General features: G+C 37.9%; 1 protein-coding gene across 6 annotated transcripts in view; it reads left to right on the top strand.

The window, feature by feature from the left end:
• SETD3 (SET domain containing 3, actin histidine methyltransferase) overlaps positions 1–18,351 on the top strand; it is a 64,640-nt gene extending 46,289 nt beyond the window's left edge. For all 6 annotated transcript variants that reach the window (XM_049828924.1, XM_049828929.1, XM_049828927.1 and 3 more), the window contains 7 exons: positions 2,978–3,036; positions 4,961–5,075; positions 9,376–9,450; positions 12,180–12,346; positions 12,990–13,075; positions 14,810–14,970; positions 15,579–18,351. In XM_049828924.1, coding sequence (XP_049684881.1) covers positions 2,978–3,036; positions 4,961–5,075; positions 9,376–9,450; positions 12,180–12,346; positions 12,990–13,075; positions 14,810–14,970; positions 15,579–16,022 — 1,107 coding nt within the window. In that variant the 3' untranslated portion in view covers positions 16,023–18,351. The remainder of the gene's footprint in view (positions 1–2,977; positions 3,037–4,960; positions 5,076–9,375; positions 9,451–12,179; positions 12,347–12,989; positions 13,076–14,809; positions 14,971–15,578) is intronic.
• The last annotated feature ends 997 nt before the right edge of the window (positions 18,352–19,348 follow it).

The following is a 19,348-nucleotide window of genomic DNA, read 5'->3' as shown; positions in this document are numbered from 1 at the left end:
AATAGCTACTAGAATATTGTACCACGGAATGTTATAAATATGGTAATTATGTACACTGGGATTTTATTCTGCCTCGTGTCTTTTTAAGACCATATATTGTGTCCTTTATTATAATTTACTAGTGGTTTCATGTGAATTATGTCTGGATGGCCTCCATATAGGGGCAGTCCCTAAGTTGCACAGAATTACAGATGGGGAGGGTTAACAGCATTTGGTGGCATCCAGAATCTTTGCCCATGGGTTGCCATGTTCAAGTTGACTCGTTATAGAGGGACTACCTATGTCAAATGAACACTTAACCTCACTGCAATCTGCTGATTTAATACAGATTTTTTTCTCCCGGAGAAGACAATGGCAATGTGTATATCTTGCTTCCTGTAGGTATTTGCTCATGTTAGGGTTAAGCATGTTGGCTGGCACTCCCCGTGTAGAGTGCGAGTAGGAACTGCGCGCAGGTAACGTGTTTAGTCTGCAAAAATCACTTTTGTGCCGTTAAGCCCTTCGTAATGCTTTTTTACTTTTAGTGCATCACGACCACAGTAATGCTTGCCATCTGAAAAACACTTTACTCGGCTGAAAGCTGCTGTCTGGGTCGGGGGAGGAGAGCAGAAACGGGCAGAGAGGAAAGGCAGGGGTTACCTGTTCGCGTACCGGGGGTCTCTCTCCCGCCATAAGCCCGTCAGGCCCTCGGTTTGAACCGAGGCAGCCTCCCTTCGCGCCGAAGCCGAGTTACTATCATCCCAAGCTCGGGGTGCGCAATGTCGGAATGGTATCCGAGGGCCGCCGCGGCGGGGGGGGGGTCGGTTTACTTCGGGGTTTCCCGCCCCTCCAAGCCGGGGGAGAAGGGCGCGACGGCTCGGGGAGGTGCGGGTGGGTGGCACCGCTCCGCTGGTGCCGGGCTTGGGCGGCGGCGCCGGCAGGTGGCAGTGCCGGACCGTGCGGGCGGCAAGGGGGGGGCGGCCCCGGCCCGGGCTCCGGCCGCGGAACCGGCCCCGGCCCCGGCCCCGGCCCCGGTCCAGGCGCCGCCCGCGCGGGGTCTTGGCCCGCGGGCGGGGAACGCGCCGGGAGCCGCGGGTGTGGGAGCAGCGGGACTAAAGCCTCTTCACGCGAGTTAATGAGCCCGTGGTCTGCAAAGAACCGGACCGGGGACGGCACCGGCTCTTCGCGGGATCCGAACTCCTCGCGTCGGGCGAAACGCCTTCGTCAGCACCGCGGGTGCAGAAGGCGATCCCGGCTCCTCACAGCCGGCACCAACGGAACGGGGCGCTTATGTCCCACGGCTGGTGGTGACTGGCTTACCCGGCTTAGTTGATCAAGCTGCTGTAACATAGATGAGTAATGCTGGCAGTGGAAGTTGAAATTAAATTGTCAGAAAGGAGTAATATGGGGTAGTGTTTGTTTTTAAGACCTGTTATCTCCAGCTGAAGGCTAAGTTTCTACGTTCATTTCTGGAGTCGAGTCTGGACTGGCCTACTACAGCGAAGATGCCCCCTGAAATTTATTGGTTTGGATTTCAGTTCTGGTTTTGCACCGAATGTTTCTGCCAGAAGAAATAACTCTGCAAGATGTGTTGCTACAATTAAACTCGAGGGAATTTGTTATGCAATGACCATATCATCGATGTGAATGCAAATCATACGGAGATGTAGAGTGCTTTAAAAAGAGGAGGGGAAAAAAAAAATTTTAAAAAAAAAAAAAAAAAAAGTGAGGGAAGGCACAGGCCTCGCTGGAACTGTTAACTTCTGTCACGTTTCAGAGAAAGCCCGTCCAAAGGGTTAACTGGAGGGGCTGAGGGAGAACAGACACCTGGGACCTAACACCCAATTGGCAGTCTTTTGTAATATATAATTTGCCTAAAATTGCGCGCTGAGCACAAGCTTTTGTTTTCTAATTGATTTACGGTTTGAGCCACTTTTACCTCATCCCCTACTGTCCTGCACACGGTGCCAGCAAGTACATTACAGTGAGAAATGATAAATTACCATGCACTTGTGATGCTAATGCATCAAGAGTAAAAAAACCTGCCTACTACATGGAGCTTCATGCATTAAGAGTGTCGCAAAGATAGAGCTATGCAAAAAATCATTTGTATCTTCTGAAATAACCGTTTGATCATTTACTTCAAGTCGTCTCTGAGACCTAATTGAACCTGAAAATTAAAATTTATGCTATTATGGCTTTCCATTTGTGAATTGGAACAAAGTTCTAAAGAAAGTGTGTGAGTGTGGGCTTAAAGCTACCTGCATTTTTGAAACTTTTAAGAAGTTAATTGATCAGAAAAGTAACAGGTATTACAGCTTCTTAAAGCCTTTTTAAGTATCTAAATATTTTGCTTGTTAATGATAACTACAGTATGCATTCTTAAATGACATTGCTCTACTTTTAGATGGGAGCATGTGTAGATGGGTTAATGTAGATACTGTCTGATCAGTGTTTGTCACCAAAACTATTTAAATATTTTAATCTGTTTTGTTTCAGAGGTGTAGTGCAACTCTTACCGAATAACACCTTTACAGGTATCGAGGAAGAATTGACAATCTTGTATAATTTTTCTTGCATTTGTGAAATACCTTACTGATATCCCAGAGAAGAGGAAAATGTGGAAGTTGGTGAAACCTGATGTATCCTTATTGCCTGAATTCTTTCCCCCACCCTGCATCAAGGGCTGGATTTTGTTTTACCTTCACATACTCAGTCCACCTTAAATTTTTTATTTTTGTATGATGTCTGTGGGTTCCAGTCTTGAAATATGAAGAAACAGATTTATGGCGGCTGCTGGGCACAACAAATTAAGTTGACAGTGATGTATGAGAGCATAATAGCATGATGATCCCTCTGTAGCGCGGCTGGACGCCTCCTGCTTCATTTGGCTCTTGTTAGGATCTGTTAGGCAGCTAAATAATGAAATTCTGCTGACTGATTTCTGATTTCTCTTTTCTTTCTCTTTTCACCTTTTTCTGAAACTTGCATTTCCCAGACCCATCCTAATGCCAGCAAACTGCCCTTAAAGGATTCTTTCACTTATGACGACTACAGGTTGGTCTGTCTTTTAATTCTTTCTTTCTTTTTTTTTTTTTTTTTTTTTTTTTAATATACATATATATATCTCTGTAGTGAGCTGTGGGCCACTGGAAATGCTTCATTGATGGGAAAGCCCTAATTGTTATTGAAATGTTAAATGTAGGATTTGATACTAATACACTTTCTTAATGAAGAAGAAAGTAAAACAAATATGTAGATTTTAATTGTTACAAAGGAATAGTCATTATGAGCAGTTAATTTAGCCAACTGGCACACATAGTTTGAGATTAGTAAGGCAGTTCATTGTTTCTTAAGCAAATAATTCAGTTCACATTGCAGGAGGCTTTGGTTTGGGTATTTTTATTATTATTATTATTTCTTTTTTTATAAAAGGCTTTACCAGCACGTAGTAGTAAAAACTAATATTTACAGTGGCTGTTGAACCAGCCACTCCAGCCACCAGGAGAGCTGGAGAACTTAAGTTGTACACATGAAGCATGACTGTCACTTGGAGGTGCTATAGGGGGTGACAAAATCAAGATAAAAATAAGAATAATTAAGGTAATGAGAGCTTTAATTCTGTTAAGTGATTAAAATGGCATGAATAAAAGGCGTTCATGACATCTTACAGGGATTTTTTTAGCCTAGTCATACTTCTGGGTAAGTCTATGAAAGTGGGATTTCCAAAGCATGCCTCCTTCACTTTTAGGGTCACTGCGGAACATGCCAACTTACATGTGAAGTGGTCTAAAATTTTTGCAGATAAATTACAACAATTAAAAAGAAACATATTGCTATTATGTTTCAAACAGCGTGTGTATCAAAATTATCCACAACTTTAACTTGCTTTTTAGAAATGAAGTAGATTTCAATTTGATGGTATCTTTCTAAGCAATCTGTAGTCCTTCTGAAAAAATCCTTCTGAAAGTCTAATTCTGTAGATTAAATACTTGTTAGTAGTGGAGGCTGTGGGAGTTAAAATTATTTTGACTTTCTCCTGGTGGTAGTCCCTTTCCCTCCCCCGCCCCCAAAAAACCCTCCACAACAAATACATGTATTAAGGTCAGAACATAGTGAAACTAAGATTAGTTTTTCCCTCTGATATTTAATATTAATTTTTGTCTGAAATAAAAACGAAATTTTAGAAAATACTGAAATGTTAAGCTTTTCTGAATATTCTTATGTTTGAATAGGTAGCTAGCATTTCATTTGCTTAACCTGACTTAGAAGGGTTTTAAATGATGTCTGTGTGATAAACTATGTTATGCTTTCTTCATTCTTTTTACCTGGGTATCTGTTTGGAGTATTGGGGCTTTTTTTCCTCTTTATCCTGTTAAGCAGAAAATTTAGCAATACTGTTCTAAGTCAAAAGTTCTCAAACTGAAAAGAAGTGCTTACCAAAATATGCATGTGTCAGGTGATGACACTGGTTTCCAGTTCATGCAGTACATAAGCTTTTTCAGGAGTGAGGGGAAGAATACCTCCTGGCTCTTACAAGAGTCTGCACATAGATGAGAGCTACTGCTGCCAAGCAGTAGCTGTGAACTACTCTGAAGCCTGCAGAAATAGCTGACCCTGGGTTTGGGATGTGTGGGGAGAGGTATGTGTGCAGTGAAGGGTTGGGGAAGCAGAAGGTGACATGGGAGTGGGTCCTGGTTGAGGTACTGGAGGGTATGAAGGTTCTGCTGCAAAGAGTGCAGAAGAGGAGTGGGACTGCAATCCTGATTTGGGAATTGGTCTATGTACATGTCTTGGAAACCTAGGAGCTGCTGCTCCTCCTGCAAGTGGTGTTACCTTCTACTGTTACTACAGTCAGTGTGATCTTTAAGAAAACTAAGTTTGGAAACTCCTAGCCTAAATGATTGCTTCAGGTTGGACTACAGCCAGTCATATACGGATGCTTTGAACATTGACCATCTAATGTTTTTAATTTTTGTAGATGGGCGGTTTCCTCTGTTATGACACGGCAGAACCAGATTCCAACAGAAGATGGTTCCAGAGTTACATTGGCTCTAATACCTTTATGGGACATGTGTAATCATACTAATGGACTGGTAAGGATTTCTTCAGTGTTGCTGAAAGGCTTTAGGGCTTAAGTATTAAGCCTTTCAACTGCTTGAGAACAGTTTAATAATACTTTCCATTACGCTTCTTAACACAGGTATTTTATCTTCCCAAGTGACCCTAAAAAAACTAATATCTGAAAGAAAGATTTGTCAGTTCCTTAAATGTCTTACCATAGCTTTCCAGGGAGAACTTTCTTCATCTAGACAAAACTTTAGAAGTGATCAGATACTTGCATGCAGTTGTGTCTCATATACATATAATGTACCTTTAAAAGTTTTCAGTTACATGATACCTTTTTTTCCAGCCAAGTTTGAATATTCTTTTGACACGGAGTTTTGTTTCTGACAGGCTGAAAAAGATTCAAAATACTGGACAGATTTGTTCTGAGAATAGGAAAGCAGACAATGATGGAGGATGCCTCTTGTAGCTACCACTAGGGAAAGTGGTTAGAAATTTGCAACTAAGAAATACTGCCTGCTCTCCTAACCATGCCCGAAGAGCCTTGTTATGGAGACAGCAACAACAAGAACAAAGCCTAGTTCAACAAAAACAGTACATCTGTTACTACATCAAAGAAATAACATGCAAAAATACTACTTTAGGGCATATTAAACATTTAAAAGGTGACACATGTATATAGAAAGTCAGACCTGCTGACATTTTGGCTTACGTGAGCTAGTTCAGAGGATGAGGTCTTGATTTCATTAACAGGCTTGATAATGTTCAAGTGAGGAAATGGAAATCCATAAGAGGATGGTTTATCAATGTTGTTTAGCCAGTCTCATGTACGCTTCAAAATTCATACCCTCTAATTGCATTTCTAGTAGATAGTATTATTTATTGTAAGCAGTGAATATGACCATACTATTTAAGTAATCTGGTTCTTTTGTGGGAGAGATGACCTGATTGTTAGGACAGCAGCATGTGTTTGTATTGTTGGTATAAGAAAAGCCTAGTTTAAATTAACAAATTGTAAAGCAAGTTGTTTTTCACTTGACATTTAGCTAATTCATTGTTACTATGACTGCACCAAATACATCACGGTAGGCTAGGCTACAAAGTGGAAGTGTTTGGGGGGGGGGGGGGGGGGGGTGGTGTATTTATTTATTTATTTTTCCTTACTATAAAGAACATGTTGTTCTTTAACAGTGATTCTTGCCTTTCACGGTTATGCAAACTCACAACTTTGATTTAGCAATAAAGCTTGTATGAGAGTCTCCAATATAAAGAAAATTGCTTAAAATTCAGAAATGTATATTTCTGTAATATAATTCTTAGCTGCAAGCATCAGTACTTCCTGTACCCTTTTCCTGCTGGGCATCTCTTTCAGATGCTTTTGCAGAGACTTGTCTGTATTCATTAGACAACTCTTAATGAATGCCTTCAAAGTTGGGATTAGAGGAAAGAGGAAGAGAATTAAGGTTCTGGGAGGAAAAAAATTAAGTAGCCTATATTAAAAGAGCAGCTAGTTATGTTGTTTTAATCATTCAAAGTTCTATTTAAATTGATAAAGTAATTTTTATTTTTATTATGCTCTTTAACAATGGGTTTGATATGGAGCCAGCCTCTGGAGCCAAACCTGCTAATGCAGTAGTATATCAGGGTTGGAAGCATTTTTTTATGCTGAAGTGTATCCTAAAGGGTGTGGGGGGGGGTGCTGAATTTAAATGTTTTGTATGTATATACAGACTTCACTCATTTGTTCCATATTTCTACAGAAAACAGTTTAAATGGTTATAGATTTAGGAAGGATATGCAACTGTAATATTGATAATGGGCTAAGAAAAGCTACTAAAACTGTTTTTGTTGTGTGTTAGTTTCCTTGTACTATTAGAAATAGGGGGGAAAAAACTGCTAAGATAACTGTAAGCTGTCTGTATCATAGTTTGTATTATTGTAGAGCGAGATGAGGGTGGGTTCAGCTCTAATCATAGCACATCCCTTTAAAATACATGAAGGGAATTGTTCTTCATTGCAGGAAAGTAAGAAACAAAAGATGGCGTTGTATGCGTCCCTGTCTAATCTATTCCAAACATAGTGCTGAAATACTTCTTGAGTCAATCAACTACTATATATCCCTGTTCTTGCTTTATTCCACAGGGCCCCTTTCCATGAACTAGATAATAAAATGTTCTTTGGGTTTTAACTGGAGCTAGGTCCATCCAGCTTTTTCTTGCTTCTGACACTATTAATTAGATCAACCTGCCTCTAAGAACTATATCAAAATGGTTGTCTTCATGCATTTCTCATTGTTATTCTTTAGTGGGATTGTATTTTGACAGTCAGAGGTTGATTACCAGTTCTGACAGAGCTTTGAATAAGCTACATTCTGCCTGTTGGTCTGGGTCCATCCTTAATCACTGACCAAGCAGACTATTGCATGCTTTATACACAACTTGAAATTCATGTATCAGTCTGCTTCAGAAATAAAACTGAAGGGATGCAATTTGTCAGCTATCACGTGGGAAGAGAAGTAAACACCCTGTTAATTCTCTTACATGAGTGCTATTAAAAGAAAGAGGAAATAAGAGTCTAGTGCTCTGTTACGCTTTATAGAAAAGCCCTTCAGAAGCTCTGCTGTTTTGGGTTTTTTTGTTGTTTGTTGTTTGTGGTTTTTTTAATGGCAAAAATAAAAAACAATCAAAAAAATGAGCAGTACTCTACTGGAGCATGCTTAAACTGATAGAATCCTTCTCGTAACATACTGGAATTTCCACAGTCCTTGAAAGCCTCCTGTTCCACAGGTATTTATTTCAAGAGACTGGCATGGACTTTTCACATTCAGAAATATTTCACTGAGTTTACATACTAATAAAATTTCAGGACAGGTCAAGAGTTCCCTTTTTTGAATGGATGTTACAGTTTTTCAGAAGATGACTGTATTTGAACTTGGAAGGTAATTTGTCATAGCAAAGGTAAATTCTCCAGTACCTGTAACCTGTAATTCAGGGTTAGATAACGTTCTGAATGAGAGATCTTTATTAAAAATTGCTCAGTCCAGTATAGTAAACGTACAGGAATTTCTGTGTTCAAGTACTACAGCCTGTGTTTCGCAGTAGGCTGTATTGCATGACTTTCATGTTCGCTTCTGATCTCAGCATACCACAAACCCATTAATGGACCTGAAGTGGTGGCATCCGCATGCAGAGCAGTTCTGCAAGCCTCCGCAGGGCCAGGCTGCCCCTGCTTGGGGCTGCCATTTTGGGTCTGCTGCATCAGAGACAAGTTCCCCGTGGTCACTTTGAAAGCGATGTTTTGACTGACAAATGCACGCTTGATGATGCAAGCAGTGTAAAACTATTAACATGTAAACCATAAACCAAGCTTTCAAAATAATCCATTGAGTTCTGTCTTGGACAAACTACATCCAAGATGGGAATCAGGGTACGCCACAACTCACATGTCAGCTTACAAAAAAGTATGTTTTCATTTACAAAGGCTGAGAGAGAATCTTTGGCTTCTCCTAGGTTTTTCCCCAGGCCCAGAGCATACTTTTCCATAAGTTAGCTCTGTCAGTACCAAATTCAGAATACCTACCATAAAAGTTGCTTCCTGATTGTTCAGCAGCTTATGTTCCATCCTGTGGCTGTATCTGTGCTGGCATCTTTGGTAATACTGTTCAATAACATGCTGTTTGTCACTTTATAGAAGTATTACATTTTTAGGATAGCTTTACTTGTTAGTGTGACCCCCTTTACAGTTTTGTAATCTTTTTTGGAGAAGTACAGGTTTGTTAAGAGAGTTTATCCTCTTCCATTGCCTGCTACCATAAAAAAAAATCCTTTTAGTGTTTTAAGAGTATTACTTAACTTTTAGATAAAGGGATTATTTGCAAGTAAATTACAATTCTCTGAAGATGGTATCCCTTAAAGATCCACAGTTATCTAATCCTTTTTCATTGAGAGATCAAAAATGTGCTGGCAGTTGAAGGATAAAGCATAGCATATAGAGCTGTCGCTTGGGCTCACTTCCTTGGGCCTCATGGGAGTGACTGCAAGCTCCAGAACTTTATAAGAAGCTGCCGGCTTTAGCATGGGATTGTCTGTGGTCTATGGCAGTTACTTTCCTCAGAGGTTGTTTCCTCTATTGGATTTCTTTAATGCAGAGATTTTTTTAGAAAGAGATTGCTCAGGAGTAGTTAAACAATCACTACCAGCTATATTATATTGTGCAGAGAAAGAAATGTATGCAATTGCTATTGCTAATATCTATTTCCAATAGGACAATGTTTTGTCAATGGTGGGAGAGATAAGTATAAAATGCTTTTGTTACTCTTTCCTTGGCTAGATCACTACAGGCTACAATTTAGAAGATGACCGGTGTGAATGTGTAGCACTTCAAGATTTCAAGGCTGGAGAACAGGTAGTGTGAACAGTTATCTACATAATTGTTCTTTAATTAAGTTTTGTGGACACTTGGTAACTCCCTACAAAATTTTAATAGCAGAGTGGTGTGGATTAAGCCCTGCTACATTTGAATTTTATTATGCTGAGCTAATTTCGTGTGAAAATACTACCAAGCTAAATAAGTGCATATTTTTCAGAATAAAATATTTTCTATCACTTGGTAGACCCCAACTTTAGGAGAATTTTGATTCCTCATATTTTAAAGAACTAGTTGAAATATTCAATCACTGGTAAATGCGTATACACAGATACTGAGTTTGGTGTTCTGGATGACATTAATAAAAGGCCATATCCAAAGGACCAAAGGTAAATATATTTTAGATTTGGGGCATCACTTTGCAATAGCAGATTGTAGTCTTTCTTAACAATGTTGTTGGTTTACGTTCTTGTTAGTCTTCATTTAACAAGAGGTTAAATGCAGTATAGTTGCCAGTCATTTTACCATGTTGTCATTCCTATGCTTAGTGAAAATGAGAAAGGACCTAAAAATATACTCCTTCCCTTCACACAGGCACACAGGCATGTACACACCCCTTCACCCTGAAACAGAAAGTACCAAGGGAGAGTCTCGCAAAGATGCATAGAACAGTTCAGAATCCAGTATTTTGTTCAAAACTGCTAAGAAACAAAAATGAATGTGAAAACTAGTGAGGCATTGAAGACGGTGCTTCCAGGAATGTAGGAAATCTCCGGTAGGAGGGTTCCTGTGCTGTGTCAGCAGCCAGCCTAAGTCCTCAAGTGTAGTAGTAGCACTCCGTTTTTGCTACTGCTTGTGCAACAGCAGTCAGCATGGCCAGAAAAAGACTTTGTCTATGAAACATCCTGAAATGTTTTGTAACTCAGTCTCTGAGTTATTACCTTGAGTGTATTATTTTGCCAGTCTTACACTTTATAATATTTTGATTTTCATTTTTCTCATGTATTGTTACCTTCTTTTTTAACAAAGATGTGTCTGAAAAATTTTTTTAAGTATGTCTTTCCAGAGGTATATTTATCCTCATTGCTATGCTGGGGTTTACAGTGATTGTATATTTTTTGTGTTGCTTTTAGAATTTGTTATGGTAGTCAAATATTTGCTGTTTTTTCCAATACTGGTATGATGAGTTAAAAGGGGTCCACAGTTTTTCCAGAAGTGATCCAATTTATAATTTTCCACAGCTGGCAATGGAAGTGTCATATAGCTGTTCTGGCTGCTCTCTCCATTTCAATTATAGAGGCTTCCTCTATTTTGATTTTATTTTAGTAGTTTCACTTTGTCTGCTATTTGTCAGATTTTTTTAAAATTTCTGTGCAAACTTTAACTGTTATTGACATCATTAAAGCACTTTAATGCTTCAGTCTTTTAATATACTGTGCAGATGTTATTTCTTACAGTTTCAGCAGGAAGAGTGTATGATCCCAGCTTTTACTACTAAAATATGTGAGGCAACAGAAGTCCACAGAATCTATCAAACACTGGCCTTGAATAAAGCAACTTTCTCATTCTGTTTAATTGCCTTTTTTGTAAAACAGTCTTAGAGTGTAAGAGCATACTGTATAAACTACACATGATATGTGACTTTTAGTTTAATATGAGATGTATCACGGTAGTTTTAAAACTGGAGAGGGTTGGCAACTCTCTCAAACTCTGCCTTAACATACCTAGGCAGGTCAGTTATTCTTTATACAAGTATGTTACCGTATAATGTTTACTATAATTTAATATCACACTTAAGCATTTAGTTCTTAGGAGAACTTAGGATAAATGATTCTAATCTAAAACTGAAAACAAAGAAAATAAATGGCATTATTACTGTTGTTGAGCCCTTAAGAGAACACTGTGCCTTTCCCTGTCAGCTAGAGTGGAGTAGAAGCTTACAGGTATCCAGAGCATTACTGTAGCCTTAAGGTGAAGAAGAGAGTTCTGTAACTGTTGAAACTTTTTTTTTCTGATGGACAATTCCATTATCAAACAAAAGGGGAAAATATCCTCTTGATGCAGGAGAAGACAATTGCTACTCTGACCTTTTGTCCCATGTACTTCATACAGCCTAGCCCTGAATTAAATACGTTTTGCAGGTTATATTTAGGAACTTCTTTTTTAATGTGAATTAAAGTAACCTATATGCTTTAGATAAAGAGTTCAGATTGTAGCACAAAAATAAATACTGGCTGAACACAGATCAGATCTCTATGATATACTTTGGTATATCCATGCCTTAAGGTAACATTAAAACAAAACCAAAGCTGATCCATCAGCAGTGTAGGTTACTCTTTTGGGTGGACATATGGGGGGAAAATGAACCCAGAACCAGCATTTCTTCTAATGGGCTCTCCTTGTCTCAGAATTTTTTTAGCCTTTAAAAGGCACAGGATCTTTGAAAGCTTATTTCCATATACTGGTATTTTGTGACAGTGTGAGAAAACAAAGCATTTTCATTTTAAAGTATAGAATAAGAACCTCTTCTCTCCTTTCAAAGTCTCTGTTACATGGATATGTTTACATCTACCTCTAAAGTATATTGCCACATTATATACAGCATTTGAATCAATACCAGAAAACAAAGCATGTTTCTATATATAACCAAATATACCTTGTACTCAGAATAGTAACTCTTTCAGGAAATAACTTTCAAATTATGTCAGTTTCGTGAGCTGATCTTAAGCTATTTTCCTGTCCCTTCACTTCTCTTTTCATCCTTCTAGATTTACATTTTTTATGGCACTCGGTCAAACGCTGAATTTGTGATCCACAGTGGTTTTTTCTTTGATAATAATTCACATGACAGAGTGAAAATAAAGCTTGGCGTGAGTAAAAGTGACAGGCTGTATGCTATGAAGGCAGAGGTCTTAGCTCGTGCTGGTATCCCAACGTAAGTAAAACACAATGCCATGGGGTTTTTAAAACATTTCCAAAGTATATAGTGTCCAGTAGGGCATGTATAAAGCTGTGTTATGATAGTTTTCTTAGGTGTAATATTTCTTCTGTTTGTATAGGAAATTAAAGTTATTGTAATAATATTTACAGAAGTTCTATGAGCTATATTATCTGACTTGGACCATATATAAGGAAAAAGCCTTTGCTTTAATAATCATTTGAACAAAAACAGAGTGAGGATTAATTTGCAGCAATCTGTGGTTTTTCTTTCTTTCCTATCCCTTGCAGACATACTACGATGCTCAGTATGTGAACCACAGCATTTTCCTTTAGTCTTTTCAGTCCAGAGGGTACTGTTAGGAGCAGCAGACGTGAAACATTGCATTTTCATGAATTTATTATGAAAGCCGTATAAAAATAATTGTAAGTGTAAAATTGTAGAGATAATTGTTCTTTTCAGATACAGGTTTAGGGAAACTTTTCTTCAGTTTGAACTAGTATTACCTAATCTTTTTAAAAGTTACTTTTGTAACAGTGCATTTGTTTTATACTTTAAGGTTTCTTATGTTGAAATAAGTTCAGAAGTATGACACTAGAAATTGCATTTACTGTTGTTGTTTGATTGTTTCTTTTATTAGTTCTAGTGTTTTTGCCTTGCACTCCACTGAGCCTCCAATCTCTGCCCAGCTTTTGGCTTTCCTTCGAGTGTTTTGTATGAGTGAAGGTAAGATGTTTTATAAAGATAACCTAATCTATGTTTATTTTGGGGTGGGTTTTTTTGTTTGTTTGTTTTAGTGCCAGAATGTGATAGACATTTATATAAAACATTAAGCTAGAAGATTGGAAAAGTTGAAGAGTCAAGGTTAAAAAGGGATCTATAAGCTAGTGAGAAACCCAGTCTTTGGCCATGTCTGAGGGAATATTTCGGTAACATAGGCTTTTCTGGAACTCCTAAAGCATGAGGTGATGCAATTTTTTAATTTTGTTTAATCTCCCAAGCTTTTGTGAATGAGCGAGCTTTGGAGCATGAACTTCAGTTCTTAGGTTTAAAAATGGTTCACAGAACAAGATCATGTGAGACCTAGGGGCTTACATGCTGAAAATCATAGCATATTAGCCATCACTGCTAGAATCATTTAGGTATGGAACTGGAGTATCCTGTACTGTAGGAGAAATATGGAAGAGACCTTTCAAAGTTGAGTATTTTCAGTATTTTGGTAATTCATAATCTAAAACCAACTTACGTATTTGCAAACTGTCTTTGTACTGTTTCTCTTATGTTAGGGGCTTTGTGGGGGGAAATATGTGTACAGTTAATAAATATTCACCTAATTTTTGCATGTGAAACGGCTATTAGATGTTTGTAATAGCTGCTTGCTGGTTAGATGCGGTTTTGGAGGTTATACATGTGACAGTTTTTCATGACAGTGAGTGAATTCCCTAGCAGTTAGGGATGCTGTGCAGATGATGGGGATTTTAATACCGGTAGGAATACTGAAGTTGTTAAGCTTTTGCATGTGCTCTATTTGCTTTCTTTAATAAAAGCAACCTATCTTATTTAGTGTTGTGCCTTCGCTGCATCCTGTCATCCATCTTTTAGAACTTATTAAGAAATTGGAATGGAATAGTTCAGTTGGAAGGGATGTACAACAGTCATCTAGTCCAACTGCCTGACCACTTCAGGGAAGCAAATCCAAGTAAAGAAAATGTTAAGATGCTGATGAGGGGGTGAATTTTGGCTCAGAGAAGAAAATATAGCTAGTGGACATTTTAACTGCATTTCTCTGAAACATGATTGTGCTCAGATTATTCATATGTCTTAAATACTGTATAAGAAAACTGTTCATTGAGAAACTACAATCAAGTGTTTTGTGAAGTTTGTGATAGCTGCTTTGCAGGAGTGAAATTTGGTCATTAAAAGATTAATGGAATTTGTGTAATGTCAAGGAGCTGATTAAACATTTTCTGCTCTGTGTGAGGCTTGTTTGATGGATGTCTTTTCTGACCAACTGTAGGGAATTTCTGCTACTGAAAAAGATTACCAAAACAATAGGAAGAATGATTCCATTGCTATTAGCACACTCTCTGGCCTGTTCCTTTTATTATCAAAAGGTTTGCTGAACTCTTTAAAGAATTACTCCCTTTTGTTTATCAACTATTATACAAAACATTCCATCTCACTGTCACAGAGTTACACTGTGTATGAGAGGCTATGATATATAAATTATCTTTACTTCCGAGTGGAGCAAAAGGTCCATTTTCTGTTAAGATTTCCAGTTGCCTCTTTGAGGAGAATCCTAGAAATAACCAACATATCTGATAATTCTTACTTGGGGAGAGGGTTTTTTGTTAGCTGCTCAAAGCTATACTATTGAAAATAAATCTTTCTGCAGTTTTTCAACTGACAAAGTGAATGGTGAGATTGTTTTTTAACAGATTGGTTTTATACTTATTGCAGAAGAGCTGAAGGAGCACTTGATAGGCGAGCGTGCCATTGACAAAATCTTCACTCTGGGGAACTCTGAGTTTCCCATTAGCTGGGACAATGAAGTTAAACTTTGGACATTCCTAGAAGCCAGAGCATCCCTCCTTTTGAAAACCTATAAAACAACTGTGGAGGTAAACTTATCATTATATGTAATTTAAATGTCTGAAATGTTCTGTGTTATTATTGTAGGAAAAAATATTTTGTCCCCATCTTGTCTTTACAAACTTTAATCTGAATGTTAGTACATAATTCATTCTGTACTTTTTCAAGTGTAGAAGCAGATTTGCATTATCTAAGGAAAATCAAATAATATTGCAAAAAAGAAAATTGTCTTAATGTATTTTTTCTTTGATTCTCCAAATAGAGGCTACCTGCTTTTTCTCTGCAAGTAAAATGCAGAATCAGTTTCAACTCATTGTCTATCAGTTGCGTTCTCCACACTGCAAAGAAATATACTACTATTGCAAGTGTATAAGTGAACCTACATGTTTCATGTATTTGTGAAGTCTCCTGACTTTGCTTGTTACGCACTGCTCGATGTGGAGAAGTTTTTGGCTCCTTTATGAATTGACATACTTCACTGGGACTCCGTGCAGACCCCCTCATTCATATACATCCATTTGGCTCAGCCTGAAGAACCTAGTGTCACTTACTGTTAATGCATAGAGAGAAAAATTGAGGGATTTTTTTGTGTGTGTGTTTGTTGTTACTGACAAACTTGCTTTTTCTTTTCTAACAGGATGATAAGTCCTTCCTGGAGACCCATGACCTTACTTCACATGCAATAATGGCTATTAAATTGCGCTTAGGTGAAAAAGAGATCTTGGAGAAAGCAGTAAAGAGTGCAGCTGCTAGCCGAGAGTATTATACCAAACAAATGGCAGATGGAGCTCCGCTTCCTAAATATGAAGAGAGCAATATTGCTTTGTTGGAGAACAGTGTGGCAGACTCTAGACTCCCTATTGTCTTGAGAAATTTAGAAGATGTGGAAGAGCAAGGGGACTTAAAGATTGATGAAGCTATTGATACTGAAGTCACAGAGAATGGGTTTGTAAACGGTGAAAACTCTCTATTTAATGGGATCAAATCAGAAAGTGAAAATCTAAATAAAGATAAAAGCAACAGAGAGACTGAAGATGCCAAAGAATCTTCTTCAGAAAGTACTGATGAGGTTAAAGAATAGTCCCAAAATTTTACTTTCTTGTGAAATTAAATTAGCTGAAGTTTATGAACAGTGCATTTATGTTGGTGTGTTTCTTTGTTAACGTTTCTCTTTCTGCAGAGAAAAATGTTTTTGCTGCTTTATATAAAAATGAATTTTTAAGTTATTTAAAAGATTTAGCATCCCTTTTCAATTAAGATTGCCATCTTGCTTTCAGGCAAAAACTGGGGAAAGAGGTGCCTTTGGAAGATTTTGCAGCCCTTTGTTGAACCAAATGTATTTTCTTCCTGGGGAAGAATTAAGCTCTTCTATCTGCTGTGCTTTTGTTGTTCTGTCACTCTGACTACCGAAATTAAAAGCTTGCTCTGCCTCCTGCCAAGAAAAGCAGAAGGCAGGACTGACTCGGTATTCAGCATGAAGGTGGGAGAGCAGTACAGCAGAAAACTGGATAAGAGGATCAGAAACTTGGGAGACTGGAGGAAAACCTGTTTAAAATCAGGTATGCCAGTCCAGAAAAAGGTAAGGTGGCAACCTTATGATTGGTAGTTTTAAATGTTGATGAGAATCCAAATTGTATTCACTTAAAGTGATCTCTGAAGATTTCAGTTTACTTTGTCTTTTGTTTGCTGTATAAAAATATCTCATCGTTCTTCTTCAGTCAGAGTTAGGCTGCTACAATACAACATTCACCAACTTTTAAAGGCTGACTTCTTTTTATTTCCAGGTGGTACCTTTTATTTACAAGGTTGGCAGTGCTACTGGAGAGTTTGAAAGCAGATAGGCCAAGCCACAGCTTTAAATTGACTGTTCAAAGTGAGGTTGCTTCCCAGCTTGTTCAGGTTTTCACAAATAGCTAGAGATTTTCAAAGCTACACTTTTGACTAAACCATTATTAAAAGGAAAATATGATTAATATTCCTGTCTGCTACTCCTTCATTTCTGTGTTGTTGGATGTAACATCGAATGTGACATGGTTAGCCGATCTTATTCAACTGCGTCTTTTGGTTAACATATTAATTGATGCTGTTTTCTTGAAGGAAATGGCAGGCAGGCTAATGTATTTTTTGGCCCAAGTCCAGAGCACAGCCAAGTCTGCAGTACACTTTGCCATTTAGATTGTGTCTCCGTCTGATGCACATTTCTTGGGATACCTCCACAAGTTAAGCAGGTCTACTGTCTCCAGCAGTTTTGGTCACCCTCACACTCTTATGTTTTAACTTCTAGGTGGAAACAATACAATCCTAGCACAGTGCAATATCAGAACAAGGGTAATTCCAAGGCTTGGTATTGGGAAAAGAGGAGGGTGGAATACTTTTATTTTGTGGGTGAATGGAGAGGAGTATCAAGTGATTTAATTTTGTTCTCAATATTAAGGACTTTGTCTTTACCTTTGTATCCTTAACATCAAGGTAATGGATAGAATGGAGAAGCTTGGACAATTGTTTAAAGCTCAATAGATGTTGCAACCTGCTCATCCAAGATCAGCTGCAGTAAAATGTCTTTTGGCATACTCATAGTTTTATTAGATTTTGCTTCTTTTATACTGCAACTTGGAAAATGTGTTTTTGCATAAATCTTTGGTGCAATACACATGATAAGTAGTGACTTTCAGGTTGTCATAGCAGTTTTGGTGTTCAGCTAGTATCAGTGTGGAGAAAATAGAAAAAATAGTTTTTTAAAAAATATTTCACTAAGAATGGCACGTTGCCATTGCACCTTGGATATTGCTTCACTACTAACAAGATGCTGGACCAGTATTTTTGTAACTATATGCTGCCTTCGGTAGAATGTTATGAATTGTTGTCTTGACAGTTTAAATGTCATACAAAAGTCATTACATTTCAGTTTTTATTAGGACCAATATTACGTTTCTGTTCCTGCCACTTACATTGCAGAACCTTGTACTAGATATTATGATGCAATTCTGAAACTAGCCTTCCCTGAAAATTATAACTGTAATTCAGAATTTAAATGCTTTGATTTGATCTGATACACTGTATTTTGTTCCAGTATTTGCTGATATCTATGGCTTAGCAAAGCCTGTGGTCGCCACAGGACAGAATATGTGGGTTTTTCTTGAATAAAATATAATTCTACCATGTCTTCCCTAGTGAGTGTATTATACAAACAAAACCTCTACCTGCTACCTGCTGTAACTTTTGGGGTCTGTGGGGAGAGGAATAACTGTCCAGGTGTACAATTAAAGATTAAAGGAGAAATAACTGGTTTAAAAAAAAAAAAAGGGATTCTAGTAAACAGAAAGGGAAAGTGGTCTATTAAGCGCATGGTCAAATTCTTACTCTTCATCTGTTAGTGTTATTTAGAAAAATATGTTGCATACAATAAAAATAGTGAGTAATCTAATTTTGTAATTTGCATTTTTCCTCTATGCATGTAATGGTTTCTCAGAAGCACTAACCTAAAACTTAAGCTTTTGAAAACTGAGGTGGAAACAAAAAAATTGGCACTGATGAGCCCTTATTACCATCTGTCATGAAAACAGACCTTTCAAAGCATTTTAAAGTTAACTTTCTTCATAATGTTTGGGTAAGAGGCTGTTCACACTAATCCCAGGCTAAATGCCAAATCTTGCTTCTGTTTAGCTAGCTCTCTGAAGTATTCCTGCAAGAAAGACATCACTTGGATTTCTCGGACTGTTCTCCAAAAACAAAACATGGAAAAAAACCCCAGAACTTTTGAATTTTACATGAACCTACCTACTGATGAATCATTTCCCTAACAACCTGTAACTATTTTGGCTCTATACTGCAAGATGATGTCCATATAGCCCTGCTGATAAAGTCGATTATACAAAATCGAGCAACAACCTCCTCTCTGAAAAAATGCTTGTAAAGTATGTAAATGCAACCTTAGCTTAAGTGCTGTCATGAGTAAATGAGAGCTGAGAGCTGAGAACCTTCTGGCTGTGGAGGTAAGATGGTTTAGGATCTTGGCTAAAACAAGTTGTGTTTTAGCATCTTGGCTGAAATAAGTATTCCTTTCTTTGGACATCGTTAAAAGGCGGTATGTACAGAAAATCTATGCAACTCAACAGTAGCTACATCTTGAGGCTAATCTGCCTTTATAGAGGAATGATCATAATGAAGTCATGAAGCTAGCATGTTTTAAAGGTACACTGGAAGATTTAGGTTACACAAACTGTTCTTCTCTAGTTCACATGTTTAGAAACAGTATTTAATATCTGCTGCTGCCACTTCTATCACCCTTTTTTTTCTTTTATAGAGAAAGGCACATGAAGTAATAATGAAACATAATTTGGAGTATTTCAGTCTGACACACTAAAGATGCTCCTAAAATCCACTGCTTTTTTTTTTTTTTTCTGATTT

Source organism: Accipiter gentilis, chromosome 25, assembly GCF_929443795.1.
Source record: "Accipiter gentilis chromosome 25, bAccGen1.1, whole genome shotgun sequence".
NCBI lineage: Eukaryota > Metazoa > Chordata > Aves > Accipitriformes > Accipitridae > Astur > Astur gentilis.
The sequence above is the reverse complement of the archived record's forward strand: the minus strand, read 5'-3'. Positions and strand labels throughout refer to the sequence as shown.